General features: G+C 31.3%; 1 protein-coding gene across 2 annotated transcripts; it reads right to left on the bottom strand.

Annotated features, from left to right (window-relative positions):
• Nucleotides 1-11: 11 nt before the first annotated feature.
• On the bottom strand, nucleotides 12-18,271 carry LOC125075865 (outer dense fiber protein 2-like). Of its 2 annotated transcripts, none has more exons than XM_047687683.1 (22): nucleotides 18,215-18,271; nucleotides 16,951-17,148; nucleotides 16,645-16,866; nucleotides 16,552-16,564; nucleotides 16,313-16,437; nucleotides 16,046-16,232; nucleotides 15,467-15,576; nucleotides 15,277-15,362; nucleotides 14,025-14,169; nucleotides 13,804-13,866; nucleotides 13,199-13,279; nucleotides 9,655-9,780; nucleotides 8,951-8,986; nucleotides 2,759-2,809; nucleotides 2,505-2,585; nucleotides 2,141-2,422; nucleotides 1,951-2,061; nucleotides 1,710-1,862; nucleotides 1,308-1,456; nucleotides 1,020-1,181; nucleotides 706-793; nucleotides 12-631 (listed from the first exon to the last, which is right to left on the bottom strand). In XM_047687683.1, the coding sequence occupies exons 1-22, from the start codon at nucleotides 18,218-18,220 to the stop codon at nucleotides 446-448; spliced, it is 2,661 nt and encodes an 886-aa protein (XP_047543639.1). In that variant the 5' UTR covers nucleotides 18,221-18,271; the 3' UTR covers nucleotides 12-445. The 2 variants fall into 2 exon arrangements, with proteins under 2 accessions (XP_047543639.1, XP_047543640.1); XM_047687684.1 differs by lacking the exon at nucleotides 18,215-18,271 and adding an exon at nucleotides 17,229-17,294.
• Between the last annotated feature and the right edge of the window lie 540 nt (nucleotides 18,272-18,811).

The raw sequence follows: 18,811 nt of genomic DNA, 5'->3' as shown, positions 1-18,811 counted from the left end.
TACATTCCAGAATTTCATTTTAATATAACGCTTAAAAATAATTTTGTGTAAAGGAATTTTACAATATCAGAAGCAAGAGGGATCAAAGTGAACGATAACAATGACCCTACTCAACAAAAGGCAATGCTACTCCGTTGGGAAACTATCTAGATTTTCCAAGTTTAAAATTAGAACAAATTCCAGTGGACACAACTAGTGAATTTCTAGTTCGAACTTAGTTAAGTTTCAGTTTATTGTCATTATTCAAACGTGAATATTCCATAGAATTTATTACATAAACCTTTTAGTTTTATTCAAGTTACAATAAATCATAATAGCAATGTATTACCAACAGGAGCAGAATTATTTTTAAACTATAAAGATTACAAATTCTTCGATCAAAGTTAATAAGACCATACGAAGACTAAATCCACTAAATCCACAAATAAAATCTTACTTAACACGGTTAAGGGTTGTCAAAAAATGTTTTACATGCGCATTCTAGTTGATCAGCATCACCTTCGCCTTCACCTGTACTGGACGCCGTGCGTCTGAGAGTCTGCACTTGGGTCTGCAACCCCAATATACGGAGCTGTGCCTGCTCAAAGTTTTCATTGAGCCTTTTTATCTGACACTGCATACGACATTGCAACTGCGGAGAAATATTTAGTTACATAGATTTTTTATAATAATCCTAATTATTTATATACACTAAAATAAACTTACTTCCTCTCTGTCCTTCTCTGCTGTCTTAACTTGTGCTCTCGTACTTGCTAGTTGTCTCTCCAATTCTCCTATAGACGTCTGCATACACCTAAATAAAAATAAAAAAGCATAAGCAACTTGAAACTTTAATCTCAATATAAAATTTATTTGATTTGGTCTGACTGATTTATGTTTCTATTACGAAAATGTATACATTAAAATGTCACACTCAATCTTTTTAATTCATTGCATCAACGTTATATTTTAGGAGGATACGACATACTCATGACGTAAAATATGTTTTTTTTTACAACAAAGTTGATTTTACTACGTACTTTCGCAAGGTTTCAGTGCGTTCATTAGACCGCTGTAGAGCACGAGCAGCCTCATCTCTTGCACGATCTAGCTCTCCGCCTAGCTGGGCGCATTCATGCATCTTCTCATGTAGTCGTTTTTCATTAGCTAAGACGGACTCCTCCATACGAATCACATTAGCCCTGAAAGTGGTAGCAACGTCTTTTTTAAATAACCTGACAGTACTGTGGCTCTATTTAAGTTTGACATAAAAAAAATACTTCTTTTTTTTCGTTTTATGTCACATTAAAAAAGGATAAAAACTTTACTTTAATCGTTCAATTTCACTCTTCAGAGACAAATTCGTTTCCGTAAGTTGTGATATCCTTTGTTGCAATAGAGCCATTTGTTTCTCATCGGCACTTCTTTCCGGAGGTTTTTCAGGAGGTTTCAGGCTATTATGCAAAAGAACGTGAACCTGTCAAATCATAACAATTTTATATTTGACAAACAGATAGACATATTGCAAACTTTTATATGAATTTATTAATAAGTAGATTATATAGGAATATTAATGGATACAATTATTAACTCTAATTAAACTTATAATATGATTAATTCTATTGATATCATTAAAATCGTGAGATAATATCTATAAAAAAAGTTTATTCTACGCCAACTTATACTATGCCTTGAATATTTTGTTATAATAATAAATTATTAAACTAAACCTTTTCCCTAGCCGAATTTAATTCTCTGGCTAATTGTTCGGCGTTATGTTCGGCTATTGCTTGCGATTGCTGTGCATCCTTTAATTTCATCTGTGTTGCCTTTAAAAGGTCAGGAATTGGCGCCAACTCTTGCAATTTTTCTTGGAATTTCAGCTATAGATATATTGTTAGTTAATTTCAATAAAATGTATTATTGTTTCCTATCCAACTAATGAAACATTGTTATTATATTGATAGTTACTTTAACTCTCTGAATCTCGAGATTAATCTGCTCACTTATCCTAGTGTTATCCATATCCATCAAGTCCATCTGCCTCCTTTGTTCTTCGACTAGTTGTTGAGCTTGTAAGTACTAAAACACAAAAATTTTTTGTATTTTAAATATTATGCTCACACATACTTACTTTTCAAAAACCTTCCTTTAAACTTACCTTTACTCTATAATCTTGTAGCTGATTGTTCTGTTCTTTCATTAATGTTCTTAATTCATCTATTTCTTCTCTTGCTTCTCTGTAGCATTGCTTCAGAGCTCTCACGTTAACTTCTTGCTCAAATGCTTGTTCCTTGGTACCCATCATCATATTTGTATGCGTCGTTAAACCTTCAAACTTCATTTCTAACTCTCTAAGTTTATTCTGAACTTCTCGATGCTGACATCTTTCTTTTTCCAACTCCTCTTTCTTTTTTAACAAATCCGTTCGTAGCATTGCGCACTAAAGATGAAATCGATTAGCTAGAAACTTAATAATACAAAATATTATATGAAGTTACTATTAAGAAATTATTTAATACTACCTCAGTGACTTTAGTTTTTAAACTCTCTTCAGTCTGCCGAAGCTGTATTGTAAGTTTCTGTACTTCTCTCTCTGCTGGAGTCTTAAATAACAGTAAAACATTTATTACTTAACTGTAAATCTTTCTGATGTTAGCAACAAAAGAATAGGAAGTAGTCAGATCAATATTAAAAGAGAATAGCAAATTACAACTATTGTGTCATTTAAATAAAGTAGATAAGAATCAAAATAATATATAATAAAGTTATATCTTACCGGAGGAGCGTTTGGGTTGCAAGGGGCCGGACATGGTGGACAGACACCACACTAAAAAATTAATTATATATTATATAGGTGCAAGCAATTTGAATAACATTAAAATTTTAGTACTACTATGTAGCTAAAAAGTTCCTTACTTAACTCCTGGTATATTTACACCAGGAGTAAGGTTAGGTTTTTAAAATAAAACTATAGTAATTCTAATGTAATATTGTATAAATATCTTATTATTTTGAGTAAGTACAGATAAAGATTCGACAATAAATAGTTGTGTCTTACGAGGAGAAATAAAAGCTAAAATTAAATCATTTCTAACAACTCATGAAGTTTGAAAGATAAACATTGATGTTTATACAAATTGGAAATTTAATATAGACGTTTCCTTCTACGTTTTGTTTCAAAAAAAAAAATAATAAACACAGAAGAGACGTTATATTTCAAAACAATTATTGGAAAAAATAGCTTTAAATAAATATGGAGTAATATTAATCTTTATTGTTTTAATAATATATATATATATATATATATATATATATAAGTACTTATACAGTATATGCGTGAACGAAGGAGTAGGGTCAGCGGTACAGAGCGTTGGAGGTATAAAGATATAAAAGGATGTCCAGCCGTTTGCCGCCACGGCGTACGAGTCGGTCTTACCTTATAGACGGTTCACATAAAATAAATTATATCTTCGAGACCAACCTAGAATAGACCATCCGTGACAATTACTCAAGAAAAAAGAAGTCATTTACAACCAGAGAAGCTGTTTGAGATGTATTCGATACAATGTATAAAACAATAAAACGGACGGACAGTATTATATAATTAATGAATTAATTAAATTGTCGAAATGTTTTTATTACATCCTCCTTTTAAAAAAGGTAATAACAAAGCAAGTTTTTTTATATAATTCTACGTAAATATGTTGTCAGCGCGAATAGTAAACTTTTAAATAGATTTTAATTGTATCTCATGAATTCCTAAAAACCACAAACATGTTATATTATTTTATTGTGACCAATGTTTAAAAAATAATTGAATTTATTAACGTTTTAAAATAATTAAGATATAAATTACATCATGACAAACGACTCCATAAACATTTTATATGACACTTCATAAATAATTAGGTCAATTAAGTATCACCAACGAGATTAATCCATAATTCCGGACGCAGCCGTGAATTACAATTACATCTAAAGCGGGATATAATTGAAAAATAAATGTCGTATTAAAATTTCGAAAACTTTTATGAAATATATAAAATTTCACTTTCATAACAAGGAAGGAAAAGGGAAGTCAGTAATTAAAAGTGAGTCTATAGCATATTGAATTAAATCTATGGGAAGATGCATATTACAATTTGCATCCTGTAAAAGTAATCCCATCAAAAACATAAATGTAAAAATGAGAGCCAAGTTAAATATTATGATATATACCTTGGTTGTTGACTTCAACGACAAAAGAAGTGAGATCTAAATTTTTGCCAAGTTAAATAGCCCTTCTGAAATTTATTTATAACTACATAAAATAGCATTTCTTCTTATAACTTGGGATAATATATTGTTGCCTAAGGTCTGACTTGGCTAGTTCTCATATAAGAATTATATTATAGCCTTCGTAAGTTCTAAGCCTTTACAAATGAATTATAAACACAAATTAAGCACGCAAATATTCAATGGTACTTGTCTAGATATGAACTCGCAATATCTGGTTAAGATTAATGTTTTCTAGTGACTGGACCATCACAGCTCTTAATGTACGTATATACTAAGCAATACTGAGCAATACTGAGCTGTCCTCCATTCTTCTTAGATGTTCTGAGTTATAATTTGTTATTCTAAACACAAACTACAAGTTGTGTTTATAAACATATAAGAACTAGCCAAGTCAGACCTTAGGCAACAATATATTATCCCAAGTTATAAGAAGAAATGCTATTTTATGTAGTTATAAATAAATTTCAGAAGGGCTATTTAACTTGGCAAAAATTTAGATCTCACTTCTTTTGTCGTTGAAGTCAACAACCAAGGTATATATCATAATATTTAACTTGGCTCTCATTTTTACATTTATGTTTTTGATGGGATATCACTACTTTTTGTATATAAATTATTAATAGGTACTTATTAATAACAAAATTAATACCAAATGGTTTTTGTTAAGCTATTCTATTTTCCTACGTTTACGGGGTATAATTGTCTTTTTTTTGATACGTTCTTATTTTTCTTGTAGGTACCTCTGAAATGTTCGAGTGAATTGCCCATTCAGTGTCCGGATTTTTTTTTACGCGTTTTCTGTTTATACTTAATTTGGCCAAGTAGGGGTGGTATAACGTGCGCAGACGGTTGTACTCTACAATAGAGCTCTCTTGTGTCTTGATTTGAATTGGACCTAAATTGATAAGATGTACTCCATCTGAGGTTTTAACTCTAGAGAGGCCAACGTAAGCCTGCTCTTTACTTAATATAGAGGAGCCTATGTCGAAAAGAGCACCGTCAAGGCGAAGGCCTTGTAATTTGTGTATAATAGTAGAATATGCTAAGCAAATAGAGAATTATTTCCTTTGAACATATATGTACATTACTTAATATCTGTAACTTGGTTTTGACTTCTAGTTCGCAAATTAAATTATGTTTAAATTGAATTGTTATTTTACGTGCGCTATTGCTGTTATCGACGTCCCCAATGTACCTTCTCTATTTTTCCATTGGACCCATTCATCAGTCCTTTGCTGACATCAGCATGCTTGCTCGATACTGTTCTTCCAAGCAATAAGGATCCCCGTTTGTAGCGCTAAAGTACAAACTTAAATCATTCCAGTTACGATATACATACTCTACTACAATCTCACGAAACCTTTTTTATTGTTGTATACTAGTATACTCAAACAAAAAATATGCAGTCGAATAGACTAGGCAGTTTCCATCGGAGGGTATTGAAATAATTCTTATGAGCGCGGTTGCCACTCGCTCAGACACGTCCGCGTTAAGGTTTAATCGCAACGCTCCTAACCCGCTGTTCCGGCGTCGCGTCGCGCGCCGTGTACCGAAATGCCTATTATTATTATTTTTTTAAGTATAATTATTTGGCACCATTGATGTGCGCTAAATGCTAGTTAATAACGTAATAAATACGAAAGTCGGCTATACTCATAAGTACTAAAACGGAAATATTTGGATTTAAAAAACTTAAGGGTGGTATTCAACTTGTTATATATTCACGTGAAGACCTTAAAATCCACTTGAAGACCGGCTGTCATAAGTTTTGATTGCTGGTTCTTACATCATTTTTTTATTATTACAGTTATTACAGGAACTAAGTATATAAGTGTTCCTATAGACCCAATAAAATGAAAAATTATAATAAAATGATAAAAAATTACCAGTTTCAGATTTTTTCCTTTATATTGGCCTAATTATCTACCTGCATGCCAAATTTGAACTTTCTAGGTCACCTGGAAGTAGGATATAGTTTTGATCTATAGGTCAGTCAGTGATAAAAATGATGATTTTTAGACGTTAATATCTAAATAACCATTTGAGATGCGTTTATGAAATTTGGAACACATATGTATCTCGCGAGTTTTAATATATGAGCCAAATTTGACACATCTATGTCAAATAGTTTTTGAGTTATGAGAAGGTCAAAAGTGGCTCCAAATGGTTCGTGTAATATTACACACGGTGCTACTAGCCAGTTCTGTTACTAGAACTTGGCTGACACGCTACCGCGTGTCTAGATTTAATTTTAACTGAAGTTTCGATTTAAGATGCAGTTTCAGGAATACGGGCAAAAATCGCCGTTTTCACATTTTGAATTGCTAGGTGATTCTAAAACTCATATTTCGATTCCTCATGTGGAATTTTTAATGAAAACTATATTTGATATTCTGAAACTCGAATTAAATATATACTAGCGCCACTTTGTGAGATTGTAAGTAATACGAACTAATTTTCAATGAGAACTGTATTATATGACATTAATTGCGATTCTCAAACACAATCTCGATTTAAAAAAATGAAACTAACTTCGACTTAATACGTCAAATTAAAAGTTGATATAATGTGGCGGAAGGCTCAAGTGAAAACTATAAATCTTTGTGATCTATTCAAAACGTATTCGAGGACCAAATAAAGCTACTTTGGTGTGATATTATCACTAGATAAGAGTTATTTCTAACGTAAGTATACATAAGTAAGCAAATTTTCATCATATTCAAATCAAATCATATTTATCTTGCAGTAACGAATGAATAAGAATTCATTGTCAATTGAGTTCTAAAAAATAGAGATATAAAAAATATAGAAGAACAAAAACCTTTATATTAAACTTTAAGGCCTTGATCTGAGGTTTACAATTTTACAAAGATTGTCTTTAACATATAATTGCTGATTTTTATATCAAGGGAATTATTCCTTCCAATTAACATATGCATTTATTATAATTCTGTTTCAGATGCATTGCAAATTTATATAACGCTACAGCTCCCAATCAATACCCATTTCAATCAACAATATCTTACTAGAATATATACAGGTATATATATAAAATATAAATAATGGGTAAACAGATATATGTAGTTTACTACAACCAGACACCATGACAAACTACACAGACAAATAGATGCTACATGGTAAAGATTTTGGAGCAATAAGTAAATACTTGAATTGAATCTTCTTTTAAAATTGAAGAAAAAGATACCTACTGGATTCCTACATACTGTCATGTCTGATCTACACTTGTATATTTAATAATCACACAAAAATACTTACTATTACAAGTATTTCAAGTCAATGGAATATACTAAATCTAAAACTAAGAGCCAAAATAAGAAATTCAGATTAAATGCATAAAAGTGTGTTATTAATAAAAGATAAATAAGATCTAATTGAAAATGTTTTTTTTAAAAACCGGCAATAAAAGTAGCTGCACTCTCATCTCGCTTCACAGTTTTCGCTTCACACGATATGACATATAGTTACGGAATACCAAATATTTTTCAATTCAAGGTCGTATCGAAATGACTTCAGAAATAAAAACTGTTTATAATCCTTACGTGGTTTTTGCAGAATCGCACTACTGATAACTTCTTATGGCTTCGTTACGTAACGCGTTACGGAGCCAGTCTGCCTGGCTTCCCTTTCTTTTATACATTCTTAGTTAGAATCTTGAATATATATACATTAGATTTTTTTTTAATTTAAGTAATAAGCAAAGGTTTTTTTAGTTAAACAATTTCAATATAAAATAGTTCAACTTAGATTAGTTTAAATTATCATTTCTGTCGGGCGTCCCGAGACGCACACGTAATTCTTTATCTGTGTTTATAATTTATGTCGTGCTCGTTCTTTAGTTAAGAAAAAAATTGTGTGGAAACCTAGATTTGCCGTATAAAATCATCCATCAACCCACATTGGATCAGCATAAATAAACAATATCCAAAGCTGCTCATTATTAGGGCCGTCGACTAGCAAGGATATTAACAGGCGTAACGTTTAGAGCCAAAGTAGTGGGCCGTTGCCGTAGGTTGGCTATGGAGCAGATCCGCGTGCGATTTTAATGCAAGTTATTGATAGGCGTCAAGACGCGTTGCCAAAGAATTACATAAATAAATAAACCGCGCCCGACAACGCGCGGCAGTCCGCGCGACATGTCGCACTAATGGGTTATGAATGATAAATTTACCTACTTTAAACCTAAATGTACTAAATGTATGTAATTACTTAACCAATGATTGTTCGATTGAATCGTTGTACTTAAATTAACTTACTTTAAAGACACGTCATTAGACAATTGTTAGAAATCGAACACAATGATCAGACAACTCTTATGAATATTATACATATATGTAAATTATTGTACGATTAATTTAATTCTTCGTTGTCAGTACACGAGTACACAACAAAAGCCTTTACAATGCGATCTAGAGTTCTGGTTAAGACAGGGCAGCGTTGAAAATATTATAAACGTAATAGGAAGAAAAATACTGTTTTTTATTGTTTAAATATTTAAATCCTCAGTATTAACCTCAGTTAAAAGTGAATATGTTTGAATAAATAAACTATCGAGATATTTTACAGTAAGCTGTATATTTAATTAACCGTCCATTCTCTAATTTTCTTAAACTCAAAATAAGTATGTATCCATACTATTATAATAATTTTAAATATTGTCAATGTAACTTACGGCTCTAGTCATTGGAGGAACAGGTGGCCCACCCGGCTGTGGATTGAATAAACATATTCTCAATCTAAAGTTTGTTGACATTTCATATTTCAGTGGTTTTTTTTTATATATACTATATGCCTATATTATAAATTAAGGACGGTCGAGCAAATGAGCCACCTTATAGTGGAGTAGTCCTTATCTCTGGACAGTAGTATTGTAAAAAGATCGTCGCCAATGCGTCACCAACCATGTTGTCCTTTGTGCCTGTAGTGTCAGAACACCTCCATAAAAGGATTTGCTGTTTAGCGGAGGAATATGACCAGAGGAATGGATGATGCCTATCCACCCAGACTGATTTTCACAAAGGTCAACCACCACCACCAGGTATAAGTGTGCAATAAAGTTTAATAACCGCATTGTGCTTAATTCATGTACAATTCCCAAATTTATTTAAAATTGTACGGAATCTAAAAATAATGACAACCATAATATGTTTTATGTGGTTGTCATTATTTTGTGAAAATATATAACTAATAAATCACTCATGTTAGTGATTTATTAGTAATACATTTTCCTTAAGAATGTCGGCCTTGTAAAATGATTACAAAATAAAAATGTAAATAAAATAAAAATTACACTACAAAAGTATTCTCTAATAGTCGAATTCGATTCGTTCCAACGAGTTAGCGAATGAGATCGTATTACATTCGTTTTAAAATTACCGGTTGTTCGAAGCACGTGTTCCTCGCTCCGCCGCCTCGACATGCACTCACTGCCGCCGCTTTCACGTCCGCCATTTCAACGCGAATGTTACGTACCTCGAGCTCTAAGCCACCGAGCTGGTTTTCCTGTAAAATAAAGCAATATAAAATAATCGTTCTAAACAAAACTTACTCACCAATTCAATACATAAAGATCATGTATGAAAATGTTCAATCATTTTTATTTCTTAATATATTTTTTTAATTCAGCCTTAAGTCTTTCACATTTTGAATATTACAGTATTATTTTATTATTACTACAAAACGTATATTATTTCATTTTTGATTTCGGGTTCATACCTCATACCAATATCATAAGCAAATGAAAAACTTTACTGGTTTACGATAAAAATATAATGTTTTGAGGGAAATTTTGTCCTATAGTTTTAGAATGGATATGGACTATTTTATACGTTTACACGTTGTTGATTTTTAAGACGCATATTTGTAAGACGCTTTGGCATAGTAAGTGCGAATTATCTGTTCGATTGACGAAAATTGGTTGAAAAATAGCATGAATTAAAATCCTTAAAAATAGGGAATAACTTCCACACAAACTGTCATCCTAAATTCCAGCCTATCACTTGATGAATTTTTAAATAACTCATAAAGAAAAACCCAAATACCGATTTTCATATTTCAAACATCAGATATACATTTTAATAAATCCCCTTATAGTACTAACCAATTACAATTTTATAAAACGGACTTAGGATAAAATCACTCATTTTATTTTATTTTTTTTAAATGAAGTATATTTGGGCGATCAATCATTTCGAAAATTTTAGTTACGAGATAATTACAGTTCCATTGTTTGTATTATCTGACACATTGATTGATATACCTTCCACAATAATATGTTATAGATCTATTCACTTACGGCGTACTGTTCCTAATTACAAATAATATATTGTCTTATTAATTATAAAAAGTAATATTGCATACTAGCTAAGGCGCGGAATGAATTGCAATGCCAGTTTAAAAATATTTATAAACAATTAGTCGCTACACATAATGTAGTACATTGATAGTTCTTATAAGAATACGGATCTCGAGGTCCTGAGTTCAAACCGCAGCTCGGACCAGAAAAAATATGATTGGAGTTTTCTGCCGAGGAAATACCAATAGCAGCTAAAGTCTGGGAGTTGGCAGTGTAAGATTGTAGGAATATAAAATGAACTTGTGTTTATGCACAGACTTGCACGGAAAAATATTTCGTGCGCAGTTTGCTAACCTGTCTAGAATTGAACACTGAGGAATACGTCGTCACAAATGTTGATAATTCTATATCAGAAACCTGCACGTGCCCACAACAACTGTTCAAAGTTTCAGCTCAATTGAATAAAGGAATTATATACGTATAAATAAAAGCACGTACAATAAAGACATTAAATTTTAATACTACTTATTAACTAGCTCTTATTTACATGTAATTATTATTGACCTTGTAGAAGTTATAACGCACTTCGTAAATGTACAAACTAACATTAATTTATATTGTTCTTAAGACCAAACGATTAAAAATTGTTCTATATGATGTATGCAAAATATGTTAATTGCTGGGATAAATGTAAAATATAGAATATTTGATATATCGCAAGCACTTGTGGTTTCGTAAATGAAAAAAATATTTTTATACAAATAATTAACATGAAATCACAAAAACTTATGATCACCTATTTACTCCTATAAGTTATTATTTACTACATTATTTACTTATTATAGTTGGGTTCAACTGTCTCGTTAATTTAGTGGCTGGCTTCTAGGATGCAAAAACCGAGTTCAAATCACTGATCAGACCAGTATAACTCATTGGGTTTCAGATAAAATAATTGAAGAAGTTGCCTTTCTTGCGCTTCAGAATTATCATATAGAATTACCGTTCCTTTAAAACATGACAGCGAGTGAAAAAAGAATTATCATGTGCTGGCGCACACACTTGTGCAACTTATATTAATATTTTCTGTGTAGTCTGTCTTGCAGTGATTTGCCGCCGTGACCGACCGTCAGCCAGGAGAACATTATTGTAATTGTCTTATTTAAACAAATTCAAACTTCAGTTGTCTGCTTGCTTACTGTTTATACTGGTTTTTGTTTTAGAAACATAAATCTAAAATATTAACCCACGGGATCATATTTGCAGCCTTCGTCAGCCAAAAGCAAGAAGGCGACTTTCAAAATTACTGATATAACTTAAATAATACAATTACATATTAAGAATGCATAATTTATTAATTCATTGAATGCGGTTTTATAGATTATGTGGATTTTATCATTAACACATTATTGACTTAGTAATATTATAAATAATCCCGCCTGATTGAGATTCCATTATTCGAATGGTAATCATTGTAGTCACAAGTCAACCACGGTCAATATGGTCTGGGGATAATAGATTACTGATCAAAATGTTTATTCATATTGTTCTTAAATACATTATACAATCACTTTAAATAACAAATCCAGGTATTGTAATCTGTATGAGATGCTTATATTTTTGACATAATTGAAACAGAAAGCGAATGACAATGAGAATATTTACTTAGGGCTAGGTTACTAGGTCGTCTGCCAAATATCACTATTTTCCGTGCCGCTCGTTGCTGACTGTTGCAGTCGTCAGACGTCTAAGCGTTTATACTAAGCTCATAAGGGTTCTTATATTGTTGCCAATCTCATGTATGAACCCTAACTATACTCGTACGAAATTTATTATAATTCCTATTGCTTCGGAATACCGATTAAATTATTTACGCCTGTAATCCGACTCACTTCGTATCTTCGCTTGGTCGCGTGTATAACATACCGTTTAAATACTCTATTTGGTGGTACCCATACAACACATATTCTATCAGGGATGTTATGAAGCTCCGTAACCGTAACCGAAACCGATATAAAAATATTTATTATAATTTAGTTTTTGAAGTGTTACACTTAGAGAGGAGTAGCTAATTGTATTTCAAAACTATTCGTTTTTTTTTAAATTATACCTAAAATAAAGTCAAATTAACATCTTGTATTTTTATTTCTTTTAAATTATTTAAATAATCTAACATCCGTACCCCAAACTATTCGAAACAATCGGATAATCCGAAATAATTTTGTATCCGCATAACTGAAATCATATCATTATAAAATGATGAATGATGATGATTATTGGTTAAAACTGGGTTAAAGGAACATTGTAAAAAAATCTTGTTTGTCTCTAATTTCACAGAAATCTGTCACATGTGTGTCCACCATTCTGCATGGAGCATCGTGGTGAAATAAGCTCTAGAATTCTCCTCAAGAGGTAGATTAGAGAGAGGTAGATAGCGTTCGATCATCTTGGGCACATTTACAGTCCTAATATATGTTACCAAATGACTGCCAATTATTCGGGTCGATAACATTTTAATTATAAACTGAGCAAATATTGAATATCTTATAATATTACCTATCACTTAGTTACTTATTTTATTATATTCAATTGTGGTTGTAGTCACAAAAATATATAAGGCATACTTACAAGCTCTAATGTTGAAGATTTATAATTTTTAAGTTTTGACAGTAGATCTTCCACGTTTTTCACTGGGATTTTATCGTTTTCCTGATAAGTAAACATATAGTTTATTCACTTTAAAGAACACTAAAAATTACAATCATCACGTTTTTATTCTTCAAAGTGGGAACGAAAAACACAAAAATGTAATATCAATTAATGTCATTATAATTGGTAATAATAAAATACAGGCACACAAAATTAAAAATAAAATATAAATTAAAGATAAGATACACCGACTCGCATATCATGTGTATGTATATACATATAATAAAAAAAAATATATAATAAATAAAATAAATATAATAAAAAAATACAACTACTAATTAATCTAGTAAAATATTGACTATAATTTCCATTATTATGATTTAAAGCACATAGGCGGCGATGAGTAGGCATAATCTGCAAGCTGTAAGATTAGAACCTACGCTCCCATCAGGAGCCTGATTTTATTCAGATGCTGTAGCATCTTGGCCACAATATGCATACATATTATGAGCGGTAAAGGATTAATTTGAATACGATTCGTTTTTAAAACATTAAATATATCTAAAATAAATTAAAAACCAAACCTGACTAAAATTTTCACTTGCTTGATGACATGAAAATTCTTGGTTCATCGCAGTAGCATCGCCCTATAAGTACATACATACTTCGTTAATTGTCGAAATTTCGCTACTAACTATAACTTTAAATAAATCTCTTTATTCATAAACTATTCAACTTTTATATATTAACTATAAAACTCTAGAAGACTAAACAATGATCATATTATTGTATACATAATAAGTACCTCAGGACTATTCTTATTTAACTTTTCATGCAGCAATGCATTTTCATTGTTCATTAATTTTAATTCACCTTGAAGCCTCTTGATCTGGGACCGACATGTTTCCAAATTCTGATCCTTTGTCATCAATTCCTTATAAAGTATGTACCTAAAATGTATATTAAATAAAACTTACCTGAATTTAAACATTTTCAATTTTTACGTTTTCATGATTTCATAATTATAGGCCGGGAAGACTGACGGCTTCGTGACAATAGTGACAAAGGCCTACGTGACACAACATTCTATGACAAAATATTCAATGTTCCACTTTTGAACAGCAATTCATACACGTCATTTTTATTAATCTAGTATGTTTAAACTAGCTTATGCCCTCTGCGGAAGTTGAGTATGTTTATTGATTAACTCAATATATTACTTTAAGAACTTATTGTCACTACATTGGTGTGTATTACACCCTTTAGAGATAGAATATCTGGAAACGCTTAAATACGCGTCTACTTATTTTTATCAGTATCCCAAAAATAAAGTTTCATGCTTCTAACTTTAAAAATGACCGATTTCCATACAAAATTTCAACCCTTTTTTCACCCCCTTAGGAGTAGGATATCCATAAACGCTTAAATATGTATCTACTCATTATAAAACAGGATCCAAAAATTAAAGTTTCATGTTTCTAATTTATAAAATGACGGACTTCCATACAAACTTTCAACCGCTGTTGCACCCCCTTAGGAGTAGAATTTCCAAAATTCCTTCCTTAGTGGGTGTCTTCTCAATAATACGATCCTACTCATCCAATTTCATGGCTCTAACTATAATAATTTACGCTTATCAATGACGAATCAGTCAGTCATGACATGCTATTTTATATATGTATATAGATAAATTACTGAATAAATTATAATAAGCATAAAAAATGAAGTTGATCGAGCTCGTTACTATCCGGTTTATAATATACTTTTACTATGTGACTAATTTAAATAAAAATGTATGTAAAATATTTATATTCTTTCGTATCTTCACTGGCTGATAGAGTATACTTTTAATATAAATGTCGCCCCTCGCACAAACTAATGCATATAAAATGATGATGTTGTGCAAAAATCAATAAATATAGGTAACTCCATAATATATCACATGTCACTAACGGTCTCCTAAAGCCTTACAATAAAGTAGACTACAAAAGGATATCATATTTCACTCTTGCAGATTTTATATGTAGGATTATATCAATTCAAATTCAAGATCGAACCTCTTGACTTCTAAATCCGCATTATCCGCCACCAGCTTCTCCTGCATGTCGTAACTTTCACTCAATTTCCGTGTCAAGTCAATTTCCTTAAAGAAACGCGAGTCAGCTTAAAATTTTTATAATTTATGAAATGATACATGGTATATATAAAAAAATACAAAAACCACTATTTTCTGCATTGCACACATACTGATTTACTTCGAGTCAGCTCCGACGCGCCAACACCTGGAATTTTATTTTTACGAGTCGCTAAAAGTACCGTCGGATGGTTCATTTTCATTTCCTGGTACATTGATGAATCTGTAAAATTTGTTACGATCGTCAAACCGAACATCAGTTAAGTTTATTATTCAATTATCTTTTTTTATGATGTAGGTAGGCGGACGGGCAAATGGGCCATCTGATGGTAAATGGTCACGACCATCTTAAACATTGGCGCTGTAAGAAATAATAACTATTCCTTACATCACAAATGCGCCATCAACTTTAGGAACGAGGATATTATGTTCCTCATGCCTGAACTCAAAAATACTAAGTATTGATTTATTGCTGTTTGATAATAGAATAATATATCGGTGGTAAAAGTGGGTGGTACCAATTCAGCACCACAAAAAGCTCACTGTCATTATCTATTATTTAAAACATGTTTTAACCGTAACGAAATGTCTAAGATTGTATTGTTGTGTATATTTCTTAGGATTTAGGATAAAACATAGGTAACGGAATAAAAATGTTTGAAAAGTTGATAGAAAACGCGAGTGTTGTTAACCGTAGACATCGCTTGGAATGTAATAGGTTGGTTGGCAATGTTCCTTGGATTTTTTCATTTGCAATACTTCGTCGCCTACTAGTTTCTGTATAGTTTTAGTAAGACGATCAAAGCGTTCCATTTCTCGAAGTAGTAGTTCATTTCTTTCACCGAGTTCCTTTATATCGGCTTCAGTTAGATTCTCTTTCTGAAAAAAAACACAGAATTATAATTACTAATGTTATTGTTTGTATTCATTTATTATTTCGAATGGATACACCTTTAAACCTTTTGTATCTCGGTTAGTCTCACTCTTGAATCTCTAATAATTCTTGTACTTTTTCGTGTTTCGGTATGAATGTCACGTATCTGTTTTGTGAGCGTGTCTTCCGCTTCTGCGGGTGACTGTGAAACTGCAAGTACAAACATTTTCTACTTATTACACATGTCAAACAAAATGTCAAATTCCAAATAATCCAATATTTTTAGCGAATTAATCGAGTTATTCTTAAAGTTGTATTGCTTACGTTCCGGTGATTTCTGAAATAGAAAACGTTTGTGAATTTTTGTTGTATTTTATTGTATGTTAAGATCTTATAGGAAAAATAATTATTTATTACTTTAGATACGTTGCCTGATTTGTCTGATTTATCATTTTTCCAAATCTTCTGTAACTTTTTACAATCATGACCTTTGATATTTGAGGTCATTTTTGTGCATTTTATTGAAGAGTCGGAGGGTACTTTCATGTTATCAGAATCAGACACTATATCGTCACCCCGCGCAGACTTATCTTTATCTACGCGGTATTGTTCTGTTGTAAGCTGAGCATTGTTGAAAGGCTAAAAAAACATACCGTTTAGACAAAACTAACATAAATTGTTCAAACAAAAATGTACCGTATCAAAAGTATGAATTAAACTTACCAAATTTGATTCGGAAGCCGTAATCCTCTCGCGTGGTGATTTAGAGAGTACTCTCATTTGATAATCAACTTTTTTAAGAGTACCCCATAGCTTTGGCAAAATATTAAGCTTGGGACTAATATCGGTCTGGTCGATTGAAGTGCAGCTTTTTGGTGATTCCCGCAGACAAGAACGAGTTTTGCGTTGAGTTTTTGAAGGCTAAATATTTTTTTTATTTAAATGAAAGTAAAAATATATTGAATATTATAATTTTCAATTGTGAATATACAACAACTTACACAGTTTATACAAACAGGGAAGTTAAGCTTACATTTTTTATATTATACTTTTAACGTATGTTTTAAAATAAATAGACTATCGAATCTTTTACTTCAAATTACGTTTAATTTAGTTGTTAACAAGATCGAAACAGATGTATATTTTTTTTATTTATTTACAATTACATTAGTGACAATATTGCATGTCCAACTCGATATTAAAACATTGCCAAGGTAAAATATCTGAGTACATAACAACATTACTTTTAATTCCAAAATTATGAGATTTCTTAAGTTCATATTAAATAAAAATCGAAAATAATTAATTAATATATCTACTAATGTAATAAATGCGAAGTAACCCTGTGTGTCTATCTGTCTGTCTGTTACGCTTTCACGGCCAAATCACTGAACCTAATTTGATGAATTAGCACGCAAGCTCGAACCAAGGAAGTACGTAAGCATTTTTTCACATTAGACACTTCAACTTATTAATAAATAGGATCTTCCGATGCCATACGACTTTACAATGGCAGTTGCAGCTCTTAGTTATTAATAATCGCTCAAATACCGACTTAACGAAATAATTGAATATTTAAAACATATTTCTATATTATATTTAATTATATTGATGTAGGTCAAAGCTAAGATTTGCATGTTTATATTTTAACATTGTACAATCACAGATTATATTCCGAGATAAACACGGTGTATCGTCATCGTTTTTGATACATATAGCAGATTGCCCGAGATTCAAAGTTCGTTACTTATTATGATTTTCATTTCGCAATTAATTATTAAATAATAACTATACGAATTAAATGTATACGAAACTTACTATGAGTTCTATTCAGTATGTACATAAACAATTTATACCATTAACTCTGTCAGCTTCAAATGTTATATGTTTTGTGACTGCGCTTCAATGCCTTATCGTAAGCATAATTGTCTTGTATATTGAATTAAAGAGCTAATTTTTTAGGCGATAATTATGAAAGTTTGCTTACCGTCATAGTTATAAGTGCACATAAGCACTACTTTTTATATAAATACTTGTATAATAAATATTTAAAACTGGACAGGAAACAAATGTCAAATATATTTATGTCAAAAATTACAATTGATTTTTTTTAAGGTGACTGTGGCCAGGAAATGTTAAAAATTGACATGTATTAACCTCCCTTATTTTGTAAAGATGTAAAGATGTTAATGGACAACTGACTGACCACGATTAATCAATAGAGACCAGTTAATTGTAAAGAAATATTACTACGCACTGGGGTATGTACAAAGCAGATGCACATGCGTTCTAATTGCTTATTCTCTGAATCCAAAATTATGACAATCCGAAAGGGATAGTAATTCAGCTGTGCGTGCTCTCCGAGGATTCTAAACCCCGGTCTCTTATCAACATTTTCTTGACAGAAATACTCAATAACTTTTTATTGGCCCGAACACTTCGATCGACTCTTTAAATCTTGACTCCAGAACTTCGTGATCTGCAGTCTTATTAGCTAGCACCCAGACTAAGAAATCAATCTAAAATACTAAAACCCAAGTAAATACACTATAGCTTAATATTATATAAACTCAGTTCTCAAATC

The sequence above is a fragment of the Vanessa atalanta genome, chromosome Z (assembly GCF_905147765.1).
Source record: "Vanessa atalanta chromosome Z, ilVanAtal1.2, whole genome shotgun sequence".
NCBI classification, from domain to species: domain Eukaryota; kingdom Metazoa; phylum Arthropoda; class Insecta; order Lepidoptera; family Nymphalidae; genus Vanessa; species Vanessa atalanta.
Note: the sequence above shows the minus strand (reverse complement) of the source record. Positions and strands in the feature narration are given on the sequence as shown.

What these genes read in the sequence shown, in the direction of transcription:
- LOC125075865 (XM_047687683.1), bottom strand. An exon ending in AATCTTCAACATTAGAGCTT is followed by an intron (nt 9,781 to 13,198) that starts GTAAGTATGCCT and finishes TTTATTTTACAG; the next exon opens with GAAAACCAGCTCGGTGGCTT. An exon ending in TCGAGATTCAGAGAGTTAAA is followed by an intron (nt 1,863 to 1,950) that starts GTAACTATCAAT and finishes ATATATCTATAG; the next exon opens with CTGAAATTCCAAGAAAAATT.